Source organism: Poecilia formosa, unplaced genomic scaffold, assembly GCF_000485575.1.
Source record: "Poecilia formosa unplaced genomic scaffold, Poecilia_formosa-5.1.2 Scaffold243, whole genome shotgun sequence".
NCBI lineage: Eukaryota > Metazoa > Chordata > Actinopteri > Cyprinodontiformes > Poeciliidae > Poecilia > Poecilia formosa.
In genome coordinates this window covers 594,126-606,552 of record NW_006800182.1, presented here as the reverse complement: position 1 = coordinate 606,552, position 12,427 = coordinate 594,126, and the positions used below count along the sequence as shown (strand labels likewise).

At 35.6% G+C, this 12,427-nt stretch overlaps 1 protein-coding gene across 1 annotated transcript; it reads left to right on the top strand.

Moving 5' to 3' along the window:
• Window positions 1-2,395: 2,395 nt before the first annotated feature.
• Window positions 2,396-12,113, top strand: LOC103150143 (uncharacterized). The gene is made up of 8 exons (XM_007569622.2): window positions 2,396-2,432; window positions 3,484-3,786; window positions 4,585-4,632; window positions 4,903-4,998; window positions 5,500-5,552; window positions 5,704-5,973; window positions 8,213-8,258; window positions 11,322-12,113. Exons 1-8 carry the CDS (start codon window positions 2,396-2,398, stop codon window positions 11,435-11,437), a joined length of 969 nt encoding a protein of 322 aa, XP_007569684.2. The 3' UTR covers window positions 11,438-12,113.
• Window positions 12,114-12,427: the final 314 nt, after the last annotated feature.

Here is a 12,427-nt window from a genome sequence, read left to right as displayed (position 1 = left end):
GAGAACAAGAGAAAAACAAATTCCTCACTTTAAAGTGAAAAAGAAATCCATAAAACAATTACCTATTTAATCACAAGGACATATTAAAAATAATCTGTTATGAAGTTTTACTGATTCAGCACTGAAAATGTTTCTCTGTAAATATCTAATAAATCATAATAGATTGAACCCTGGGTCTTATAAACACAAATCATCTCTGCATGTGTTAAAGCACTTGGTTTTGCTCAAAAGACTCCAAGCTGTATGAAATATTTATCCTATCTGTGTTTTCTTTTCAGATTAGCCAGTGGTCTCACTGATGGCAAACATTAATAAAAAAACATAATCACACAATGGAGCCATCGGTCCATGTTTGATTTGGAGCAGCTGGCGTTGTTATCAGAGTCTAAAGGCACTGGCCAAAAGCCATTAGAGCTCTTTAGCACAAGCCTGGTGTTCCACCCAGGCTACATGCTCACATACACTTGCTAGAAACAGTGATTTGGGTTATTAGTTTTCACAGATAGCTTGATATTGCAGAAAACAGCCCAGTCACCACAATCTGGTGGTGTATTTGGAGGTCAGTGTCTCCAAAGGCTGTTTGTCTTCAAACTAAGTGTGCATAGTATACTTATAAGTTTCATATTATTATCATTTCATTTTCCAGTGCTTGACAATTAGCCTGCCTCAGTCATGTTGAGGAACAGCATGATTTATCAAAGGCTTAAAATACTGAATTCAACATTTTACTTAACATATGGACCATATGATTATTCAGTTGATTATTTGGTGCATAACTAATTCAAGCAATTTCATTCAACAATATCCTCATAACTTATTTATTATATTTATTATTTTTTTCTTCTTTTTTGCTTTTATTTTCATTTTTTCTAAATAAATAAATAAAAATAAATAAAAGTGTGGGTCTTGACAATTATTTCGACATCTTTTCCATTAAATAAAATAATAAAAACATTAAACATTTGATGACACCATTAATACGTTTGCTTACTTTGTTGTATTACAACCACAGACTTTTATTTATGTTTCAGGGATTTTATGCAGTATATCAGCATAAAATAATTAATTGCAGTAGAATGGTTTATTAAAATTTTCCCCAAAAAATCCAAGGAAGTTTGTTGCATTGTTTTGTATCCTTCAACCAAATAAATGTAATGTAATATAATCCCAAAAGGCACAAACTGAAACTTGCAGAGGTTACAAAATGTGAATTTTAAAGATTACAATTTTTTTTTCCCAATCTGTCTATCCATAGTTTGATTTCATGCTTAATTTTAGTCGAGATCTGCTTCCTATTTATTAGAAAGAACAAATAAAGAACAAGTAGAGCAGTGGCATAAATAAGCAAGTAAACATTTCAGCAGGATGTGGTTTGAGGGAAGATTTCCTGATCAAGAATGGCTAGATGTGCAACGTTTCTATTTTGGTTTGGCAGCTTGAGCTTTATGCTTTGATTCTTGTGAGAATATTTATGTATATGATGCATGGTATGTTAAAGCGCAAGAAGACCAAAATAATGACTTCTCAAGTTTTTGTCAGAAAATGGGCAAGAGAAATCATTAAACATGACAGCCAAATGAAAAATCTGCAACAACAAACAAAACAAAAAACATTCAAACTTTGAAATAGTAAACAATCAAGAAAAAAAATTAGCTGGATATGTAAAGTTGTAGGCAATAAGGATGCATACATTTACAAATAAAATTAGCAAAAATAAAGAAAAAATCATGTAGATAATTCTTCGAAAAACAAATGTAGGTGAGAATGATTTTTTTTTATTTAAGCTTATTTTGATTTTTAGAGTTTATTTTCTATAATCAGTTCTTGTTCACTGTTATAAAAGCTACAAAAATATATTTCTATTTATATATTACACATATGTCTGTGATTTGTTACTAATCTAGCCAAACAACTTTTGTCCTTCAAAATAAAATGCACTTCTATGGACCAGTTCTTCAGAAGCACTGTCAGCTAAATGCAGTCAAATAATCATAAACTTCAAATGTCTCTAGAATGAGAACAATACACAGATTTCTGAATTATAAAGCTCCAGAAGAATATAGTGTTTACTCATTCCTTTTTTTGACTGATGACAGGTAAATGAAAAGCCATTTGCTAATTGTTCATATTAAGCTCATTTGTAAGAATCAGAATATGATTCTTATAAGTGATTCAGAAAATGTATTGCATAGTTTTATTTACTGCAAGTTTTTACAGTCTTTAGTTAGTTGTTGCAGTCTCACTACAGCAGCACACAACAGGTACCCCAGATAGAATAAAGGAAGAACCTGGGTGGAGGAGTTGAAGATGCTTTAGATCGCATATTCAGGAAATGGTGAACGAAGATAAGACATCGTACAATTTCAACACATGACAACAGTCCAGGATGTACGAAATGAAGAACATCTTCCTTCTCATCATCCTGATTTCAGGTAAAATTTGCGTTCTTTTTCTCTGTTCTCCTTTTATATCTGAGTTATAACTGTTGTTGCACAATTTTAATTACTGTTTTCATATTCTTGCGGAAGCATTACGCTTACGGTCTCAATCGAGCACCAGATCACAACGGAAAACTAACGAGTTAAATCTATTGAATTGTATTTTAATGTGACCAAACAATTTATGTTCATAACTAGTTTGAATCCACTGGCATTTGATTTCCCATATAATTGGTAGTTTTGACTTTAAAGTTAAAATCACAACAATTCTGAGGTGTTAAATTTATTTCTTAGCTTATAAATTGTCTCACTGAATGGCATGGCATCGTCTGAACATTTTTATCTGTCTGATCTACAGATTTTGAGGCTTCAGTTGGAACAAAACAGTGCCTGCAAGGTGTGACTGAATTTACCTGCAGACTCCCAAACAGTACAAATGTGAAAACATTTATTTCCACAATTAACTCAGAGCACAACAATCATACCGTTGAATGTAAAGAAAGATTTAACTCCCTCCTGTTCCAATACAAAAGCAAAAAACGCAGCTTGACAGTAAAGTCAAAACAATACATTGGTAAAATAATAGAAGTAAAAGCAGGTAAACTACACTCAACTTTTAAATTGCAAAAATATTGTCAATAATTAACTGTATTTAAGTGTAAAGTTTAAGAAATGTATTTGCTGGATAAAATTTTGTCTGTTTCAAATGTTTATCTTTCTGATTTGCAGACAGCTGTAACTCATCAGTTAAAGCAGCTAAACGGAACACAATATGTAATTATCCAGATCGAAACCAGTCAAAAATCCAGTTTAGGTGCAAGTCCAAGGATTTTGTCTGTGAAGACTTATCCCCACAATCATATCAAGTTTCAAATAAAGATTCTCCAGAAAGTCTTTACTCATGTAAAATGGAGGAGAGTAACACAGATAAACGTCAAGCTAAACTCATTCTAAAGGTTACAGGTAAATAATACTTGTGTACCTACATTATGAAATATCATTCTGTTAAGGTAACCTAATTTTCTAAATCTTATTTTTTTTACAGATATTGTAACTTTCACAAAATCACCAATTATTGGAGAGAACCTTGATTTCTTTTGCAAATATGACAAAGTCCAAAACCCTGACAAATTCGTCTGTAAGGGAGAAGATCCAATCAAATGTGAAAATGTCACAAGTACCAAAACTGCAGATGAAAACTCCAGGTTTACAATGGTTAATAATAATAAGAATGGTAATATCACTATAACAATGAAAGACGTAAGAGCCAACGACTCTGGTACATACTGGTGTGGAACGAAGCGGCAGGGCAGTCGAATATTCATAAGCCGACTCTTGTTGAATGTAGGTGAGTCTAAGCCTGATTAGAACTGCTGTGGTATTATTGAAAAATGTTGACTTTGCATAAATGTGAGATGAATAAATCCCTGATTAAATTTTGAGGTTAATTTATTCAATTTGGTTATTTTTTTACTTTCTCAGGTAAGGACCTTGCTCTAATGACGGTTAGACGTATAAGCAAAGAAATGCTGGTGACGATATTGAGGTGTTTCTGAGCTGAAAGGGAGGAGAATTACAGGAAGTGGTTTTATTCAGCAGCCATTAATACAGGAAGCACAGGCACTGTGTGTGGTTTTAATGTGCTTGTAAAATTATCATTCCTCTTTGTAAAGTTCACTTGTGTTAAATCACAGACCTTTTAATTAATCACCAGACATATTTGTTTAGGTAAAAATACAGAAGTATGTGCATCTATTTCTTTTTATGATTCTTTAACACAAACTTTGGGAGGAATGAAAACAACAAAAACACAATCTGACCTTGGCATTCTGGGATGCACACTGCTGGCAGTACAGCATTATTGGTTTAGCGTTTTCATTTTATTTCCATTTTTCCTGTAATCAGACAGAAGTTGTCATAATTACAAAAAAATATATGACAGTCAGCATGAGAATATAACTGAAAAGTAATTTCTAAAAAGAGAAACTTTGAGTGTCAATCAAGCAACAGGATGCTTGATTGACATGGAGCAGTGTTTGGTGACAAAATCATGTTTATGAACATCACTCTTCTACATATTTATAGTTCAAAACCCTTTCACATCTATCATAACATATGGTTTTATCTCCATGCTTTTCATATCTAGTCACAACACCCACATCTCCTACTCCAACTACAACTTCTGGTACTTCTGGTAAGATCACTTCTTTACATTAAGACATTTATTTTGCTGAACCTGAGTAATGGGGTACAAGCTGTTTTTGGTGTTGATTATATGCATAGCTTTTTTGATTTGTTGTTGGGTTTATTTAATAAAGGCATCCATATCCTCTGCCTGTATGAGAACATCATGCTTGCCAACCTTCCACAACATTTTTACTTTGTTTCTGTAAAATCTATTTTAGATTCTTTAAAATGTGGGTAATCATGTCATGACTGTTTCAAACAATGCCATTTATTTCAGGTGGCTTGAGTTCAGTGGTGAAAACACCAATCATCATGATAGCAGTTGGAGGGACGCTGAGTCTTTTGGTGATAGTTACATTTTGTCTGTACAAACGTAAGAATTTACATCATTTATTAGCACAACATCAAACAAAGGGTCTCATATGGACAAAATTGCATTTATAAACTGTAAATGTCATTATTAATCCTAATTCTAAAACATGGCGAATCGTGTCAAGATTCTCAATAGAATTCAAAAGAACAATATTTTTCCTGAAATCATTATTCCTGAATAGTCTGGAATGATATTTACTTTCAGTCTAAAACTGGAAAAATAAATGAATTATGGAAAAATGTATGCATGACAACAGCTTACTTTGTTAAAGCATTGGCTCCAGAATGTTGTTATAGGATTATTCACTAATTTACTAATTTTGCTGATCATGAAAATCATACTGTAAAATTTGAATCTGCTTTGTGCAATAATGTCAGCTGTGGCTAATCCAGTAGCTGGTTACCATCATTGTGTGAATGTGTGTGTGACTGAATGTAGTTTGAAGTCTTCTGGGATCCTCTGGATTTAATAAAATGTTATTTACTGTTGTGTATCTTACAGGATGTCTTTGTTCAGATAAAGCAGAAAACAGATCTGGAGAACATCCCAGAGAGGTTAGTGCTTGTATGGAAGGATATTGATGTATTTAGTTTGTTTACTTTTTTCACCCATATTACTATAGTTAAAAGAGTTGGTATTGAATATGAATTTTATTTAGACTAAATGGAAAAAAATATATATTTTTTAAACATTTATTTCTAAAAGGACTGCATATATGAAGAGATACCAGATGACCTGCAGACTAAAGTGGGCACCGTTTATGCCACAGTCAACTTTTCGCCTAACGACCCAGCTTCAATGCATTATTGTACTATCAATTTTCAAAGCGGTTCCACCAAAACCACTGATGGAGAAGCTCAGATCGTGGAACCCTCCTCATCCTCTTATCAGTATTCTGCCATAAAGTTGAGCCAAAACTCAGCTTCCCTCAGTGGTCCACCAACCAAATCTACAGGCAAACCGCTTTACTCAGCAGTCAAGAAATAACAATAGAAAATGAACAAATAAAAAACAAAGAAGTAAAAGATTGGAGGACATAAGTTTTATTTGATCAGAGCAAACATTGTAAATACTTTCAAGCTGGAATCAGTTGATGTTTTAAAATATGATATGTGACATCTGACCTGCAGTGCAATGATGGAGCTCAGTATTAAAGTTTGATTTCTGTGTTCACTTCAGCCTCATATTTATCACATCACAGGATGCACTGTGACAGTATTTTGCCTTTTTATGCATTATTTGACAATTGCACTTGAAAACCATCATTACTACAGGTGTATTATGCTTGCTGTTATGTGGTTTTATCTGTTTTGTATTTGGTTAGTGTTCATATCATTTTTTTTTTGTTAGTGTTCATATCATTTTTTTTTTTGCTTCACTCATTGTTTTATACCAGAAAAAAAAAAAAAAACTTTTGCAATGCATTTTATGAAATGGATAAACATACATTCCAGCCCTCGGTTTAGTTAATTTTTAGTTTAAATGCAGAGAATTCTAAAATGTGCATGAAAGATATCGCACAATTGCAAGCTGAACACATATTAACGTCCACAGGCAATAGAACTGTAATGTCCTCTTCTATTTGTACAGTATGGACTGATAAGTCATGTCGTCATTTACCTCTGTGTGTTGCATAGGATGGAAAAATTTATAAAATCTTACAGCAAAAATAATTTAATATCTTTTTGTAATATTATAGTGCTGTATTATTACAAAGAAAATATGCTGTCTTTCTACATTGTTTATTTATATTTTTTTTTACATACTTCACCTGTTTTGTGTTTATAAATGTATCTATATGGATGGTTGATTGACACTTGGTTGCTTATTGTAAAAGAAATTGACTTTTGAGAGAAGGGATAGAAATTATAAGGCTTTTTTCTTCCAATTACTTTTTTTTCATTCAAAACTTTTGTTTATATCAACATGTTACATGTCCATTTTAAACTGTAAATGAATTAAATGAACAAAATAAATACATTTTTTTGTTTTAATTTCATTGTCAAAATTATTCACTTTAGAATAATTTCAGTTCTGCACCTGGGTCCTTTACAAACTCTCATTAAAACAGACTTCTTGGCAGAACATTGCCTCCAGAACTAATGAGATCTATTGATATGTAAATACACACAAGTTGTTGCAAACCTATGATAGAATTTCAGAAAATGCAGATAGTGATATTGTCACAAGACCATGGAAATTAAGATGTTTTTATTTGTCTTCTCAGTGATGACAGGTAAAAAAAATAATCTATTGGTTGGTTATTCCCATTAATATTCACTGTCATTACTAATCATTCTGTTTGGTAGTTTTATTCTCTTGCAGTTTATTACACAGGGCCTGCAAGTGAAAAAAAGGCTGTTCAAATAAATTAACTTTTCAATAATATTCCAATTTACTGGTACATAAAGATATGTACTCTCTTTATATCTTGAGTTTTAAACAAGCCCAGAAACTTCATTAAAACAGGGAAATTCAGCAGATCTTGATGAGGCCAGCGACCCTGAGTAAACTTTCTACAAGACCTGGAAGTTCAGTTGAAATAATTTCTCTCATAGCTCAGAGAGAAGGTCTTATTTTAAGGACCCAGATTACAAAAACTAAATAATTGAGGAATTAATTATTTAATTTAGTATCTTTCTGAAGCAGTTTTGCTGATGCATAGAAGCTGTTCATGTTGCGGTCAAGAATCACAGGTTTTTGGAAAAGCTGCAAATACAAATTATTTCCAAGTACAGAGCATACCTGTATCATGAGTGCCACACTGAAGTGGGTAAAAAGGATCTGAACTCCAAGTGAAGTGACGTGGAGCGGACAGAGAAACCAGAAATTTAACTCAAATCAGAGTAGCAACACAGTATGATAATATTACTCTAGTAAAATAAAATGTACACTGCAGTAAGGGTATTTTCAAACCTGGCAGTTCAGTAGACTGGATACCATCGAGAAAACACTGAACTGTCACAAACGACCCAAACTAATTGATAAACCAGCTCCCCGCCTCATATGCATTGGCACTGCACGAAGAACTACTGAAGGAAAAAACAAGAAAACCTCAGAAGAAGACATGAGGGCAACTTCCTTCTTCACAAGATGTAAACAAAAATGGAGTAGCAACAAATTTTAGCGTTTCAATGATTTCTCTTTTGTCTTTGGTAAAAGACAACAAGTCTAGTGTTGGACTCTTGCATTTGTTTTGATTCTATTGACCCAGAAAGCCCTGCGCTACAGTTTGCTTCTGGCTTTTGGAGCAGTCTCCAGTTCGCTTGCATCCACATGTGTTGAACTGCACCAGAGTTCATTTTAATCAAACCAGGACCTATGTTTTTAGGTGGACCAGAGTTAGCTTTTTTGGTCCACGTCTACGTCACTGTTTGATTGCACACTCACACCTCCCCAAATGAACTGTTCTTAATCTAGACAAACACACTGGAGTTTCATTAAAACAAAATAACCAGGGCTGGTGTAAATTCACCACTAAGGTGCATTCGAATTTCCTAAGCAGGAAAATGGAGTTTGAATGTCTGTTAGGGTAAAACCTAAGGGGGCTAAATAGGGTTTTTGTGAATGCAGCCCTGTTTAGTCTGCTTATTGTTTGTGGCCTGTTGACTAAATGTATCAACCCACTTACCAACAGAAATTTGCCACTCTCTCTCTCATGTTGACTTCATGTGTTTATACCAACACTCTGGTAACATTTTTGAAATACCTAAAAAGGAAAAGAGAACAATTGACAACTGATGTGCTAAAAGAGTAAATGTCTCCTCACCTCCAGCCACTGAATAATATTTCCTGACTCAAGTAGACCACAGTCAAAAGACTGATTTAGATATAAAATACACACTGCATGTAGACATGGGGGTCAGGGACAAACAGATGATTCAAGCAGCGTTCTAATTCGACAAATCATAAACCACTATAACTCAGTGTGACCAAAATTCAAATGCCTCAGAGAACCGCCCATCTCATTTTTGTCTTCATGCTACGTCTGACCCAGATTTTGCATCCAGGAAGCACCAAGACCTGACTTCTAGGTGGATAAAATTTTAACATCTGTGACTTTGGCTCAAGCCCTTGAACATGAAGAGCATCTTTCTACTTATCCTCTCACTAATAACAGGTAATTTAAAAGCTTCTCGTTGATTAAATTGTTTGTCTTGCATCTTACATCTGATTTCAGACCATCCTCTTAAAGGGTTTAGAATAGTATGGCATATTTATTGGTTAATATAAGTTTTCAGGAAGCTGCCTGCTTGGTCATTACGATGCAAGCTGCTAAGTCCTTTTAACCTGAAAACACTGATTTTCTGAATTCCCATTCCTTTTAAGTTCACTATTAGAAATACATTGTCATATGTATCCTTTAAATCTTTTGTAAGTTTTAAGTTGAAATGTTGACACTGATTAAGGAAACCAGACTTACTACTTTTTATATCGTCTGAGTGAATAGTTCTCAAGGCTGAGAGTTTATCAAGCTTCTGTTGCTACTGGTGATTTTATTCTTCCTTTTACTTCGATTTTGGCTGTTGTGTCATTGGTTTTTAGTCCAGTGCTTATACCAGACCATGGCAGCAAATTGTGCAGTATGTGCTTAATAGGTATGAACTGTGAACAAATGATGAAAGGATTTCATGTCAGGATTGTAAAACTACTTCCAGAAGACGGTCTCTGAAGGTAAAGTAATAAAATCCAGAATAGAGCTGGTAGGATCAGCAACAGACAGTTCATTTTCAAGGATTGCAGAAATGCGTGGCTCCTTGCAAACTGAAAATGTGTGCATGTAAAAAGCCAGAATTATCATTTTTCATAGGTTTTGTACTGCTATTGTTTTACGTGTTAATTTTGTGTTTCAGGAAATTACAAAAGCCCTGAAAAGTGTTGCATATAAGCTTTAAATTTAAACTGAGCTGACCAATATTTGTCATTTAATTACATACTAATTTACATTCAAATTTTATTATCCAAATAAGTATCTGTCCAAGACTAAGTTCATCTGCAAAGAATACAACTTTATTTGTAAGAGTATCTTAACAACTAAAAACTCAGGAAGATTCACCCTGACAAATACCAGCAGTGACTTCCATTTGTCAATTAGTCCTGTGTCCATTGTGGTGGTGGATAAAGAACAGAGGAAAGCCGTTGTGGTGGATGTAGCAATACCAAGTGACCACAACATCAGGAAAAACGAGCATGAGAAACTGGAGAAATACCAGGGCCTCAGAGAGGAACTGGAGAAGGCCTGGAAGGTGAAGACCACAGTGGTGCCTGTGGTCATCGGGGCCCTCGGGGCAGTCACCCCCAAACTGGAGCAGTGGCTCAAACAGATCCCAGGAACAACATCAGACATCTCAGTCCAGAAATGTGCAGTTCTAGGCACAGCCAAGATACTGCGCAGAACCCTCAAGCTCCCAGGCCTCTGGTAGAGGACCCGAGCTCAGAGGATGAAAGAGAGAGACCACCCGCGGAGGGTGAGAAGGGAATTTTTATTATGTATGTATATATACATGGGTATGTTCAGCGACCCATACCCGTCGCTGAACAAGAGGTAATGCCAGAATTAATAATAAAATAATAAAGACTTTGTGGTATTCTCATTTAGTGATGTAATTAAAGTAGTTGTGCTACCACTCCTATGCCACTAGAGGCAGTAGTAGGCCTGAAAAGGTGCATCTGGCAGATTTAGAAGTACACAGAAAGCTACGGAACTTGTTAAAAACTGTGAGCTGTGTTCAGAAGTTCAAATACATGCTGAGAGTGAAACTCCTTAAAGATGAAGCTATATCCCAGATTTCAAAAGAAAATAAAAATGGGAGACCACAGATAATGTAGGAAATAGCGCCCCCCTTCAATTACGGAGTGCAATGGTCCCATTTCCAAATAAGGTGTGAGACTGACAGTGGTCTGTCCCCGACCCTTTCTGTTTACTGCAGCAAAGTCCTTCTCAAATAACAAGGTAATGGTGGGTAACTATGGCAACCAGTGACAGTTTAAAAGCCCGCCTACTCTTTCTGCAGTCAGGTTGCACATGCATCCGTCGTGTTAATAAAATATGTCAGAGAAGCCCACTCTGAATATCAAACAAAACTGTGACATCACAATGTGACGTCACAATATAACTCCAAAGGCAGAATTCTGACATCACCAGCGATTATATAAGCTCATCACAGTCCATCTACCTTCATCACAACCTGTTAGCAGCCGTTGTCGATAGTTTCTCGTGAGAAGTTACTTAGCAGTACATAGTAGGATTTTCAACTTTGAAATCTACTGAATTTCTAGAGAAGTGATCTATCTTAGAACCACAAGCAAAAGTTAAAATGGAGTCCAACCAAGACGTAGCATCCAACAACATCGTCGAGAGGGAAGTACAGCCACCCAAGCCACCCAAGCGCAAGAAGAAGATGCCATTTGCAGTCTGGTGGGCGCTGCACGCATCTGAGGAGCTTAAGATGTCAACTGAAAATATGGAACAGCAGGACTCTTCATTGGTGATTGAAAATGGTTCGAGCGCCAAAGCACTGCAAAAGGTGAATCAAAAAGGGGACGGACAGCCACCAGAGAGTGAGTCCAATGAGAACAACCAGGTACTATTTAAAACCTGTTCGGAGGAAGACATCCTCACTGACCAAAAGATTTCTGCTGGAAATATCGAAAAGCAGAACAATTCACTGGTCAGTGCAGAAGAGTCCATTGTTGGAGTGCAGGAGACAGTCGACACAACAGAGAAAGAACAGCCCTCTAAGTCTGAGGAACAGCCACCAAAGAGGAGGCGTAACAAGATGAAGGTGAAAATGATACCGTGGTCCATGTGGTTGGAGAAACATGCCCCCGCTGAACTAAGGACTTCAGGTGAAAGTACTGGAAAGGAAGATGATTCACTGGCTACTGAACAGGAATCGATCTCCGTACTGAACGAGACAGCAGAGAAGGAAGAGTCCTCTAAGTCCAGCACTGAAAATCTTATCAATCAGGACACTTCTCTGCCTGAAGATGAAGGTGATCAGGAGGATTCCATTAAGACAGAGATATGCAAAGAGGAAATTATTAGTTTTGCATCAGAGCCGGTGACCGAAAAGAAATCCGTCACAGAAACACAGAAGAAAGTCGACCAGAAAGGGGAAAAACAGTCAAAGACTAGGCGCAACAAGAAGACCCCACTGTTGTGGAAATCTTTTCCCCAGTCAGATGCTTGCATCGATCTGACGTTTTTTACCGGAAACAGTGACATTAATGACGGTCCTCTGCCGGAAAAGCAAAATTATCAGGGAGCTTTTTCCAGCAGCGGAAAAAAGACGTTGTGGAAAATGCTCCCAAACTCAGAACCTTGCATAGACGTAAGTTTTTTTGCTGATAACATTGAAACCAAAAATGTTTCAATGCAGGCTGAAGAACGTGCCGAGGTAGCATGCATGAAAAATGAAAACTCTAC

Excerpts from the sequence above, each read along its gene's own strand:
- LOC103150143 (XM_007569622.2), top strand. The coding sequence starts at position 2,396 with ATGAAGAACATCTTCCTTCTCATCATCCTGATTTCAG. Across the intron at positions 4,999-5,499 it reads TACATTTTGTCTGTACAAAC|GATGTCTTTGTTCAGATAAA; the intron begins GTAAGAATTTAC and ends TGTATCTTACAG. Across the intron at positions 5,553-5,703 it reads CTGGAGAACATCCCAGAGAG|GACTGCATATATGAAGAGAT; the intron begins GTTAGTGCTTGT and ends TATTTCTAAAAG.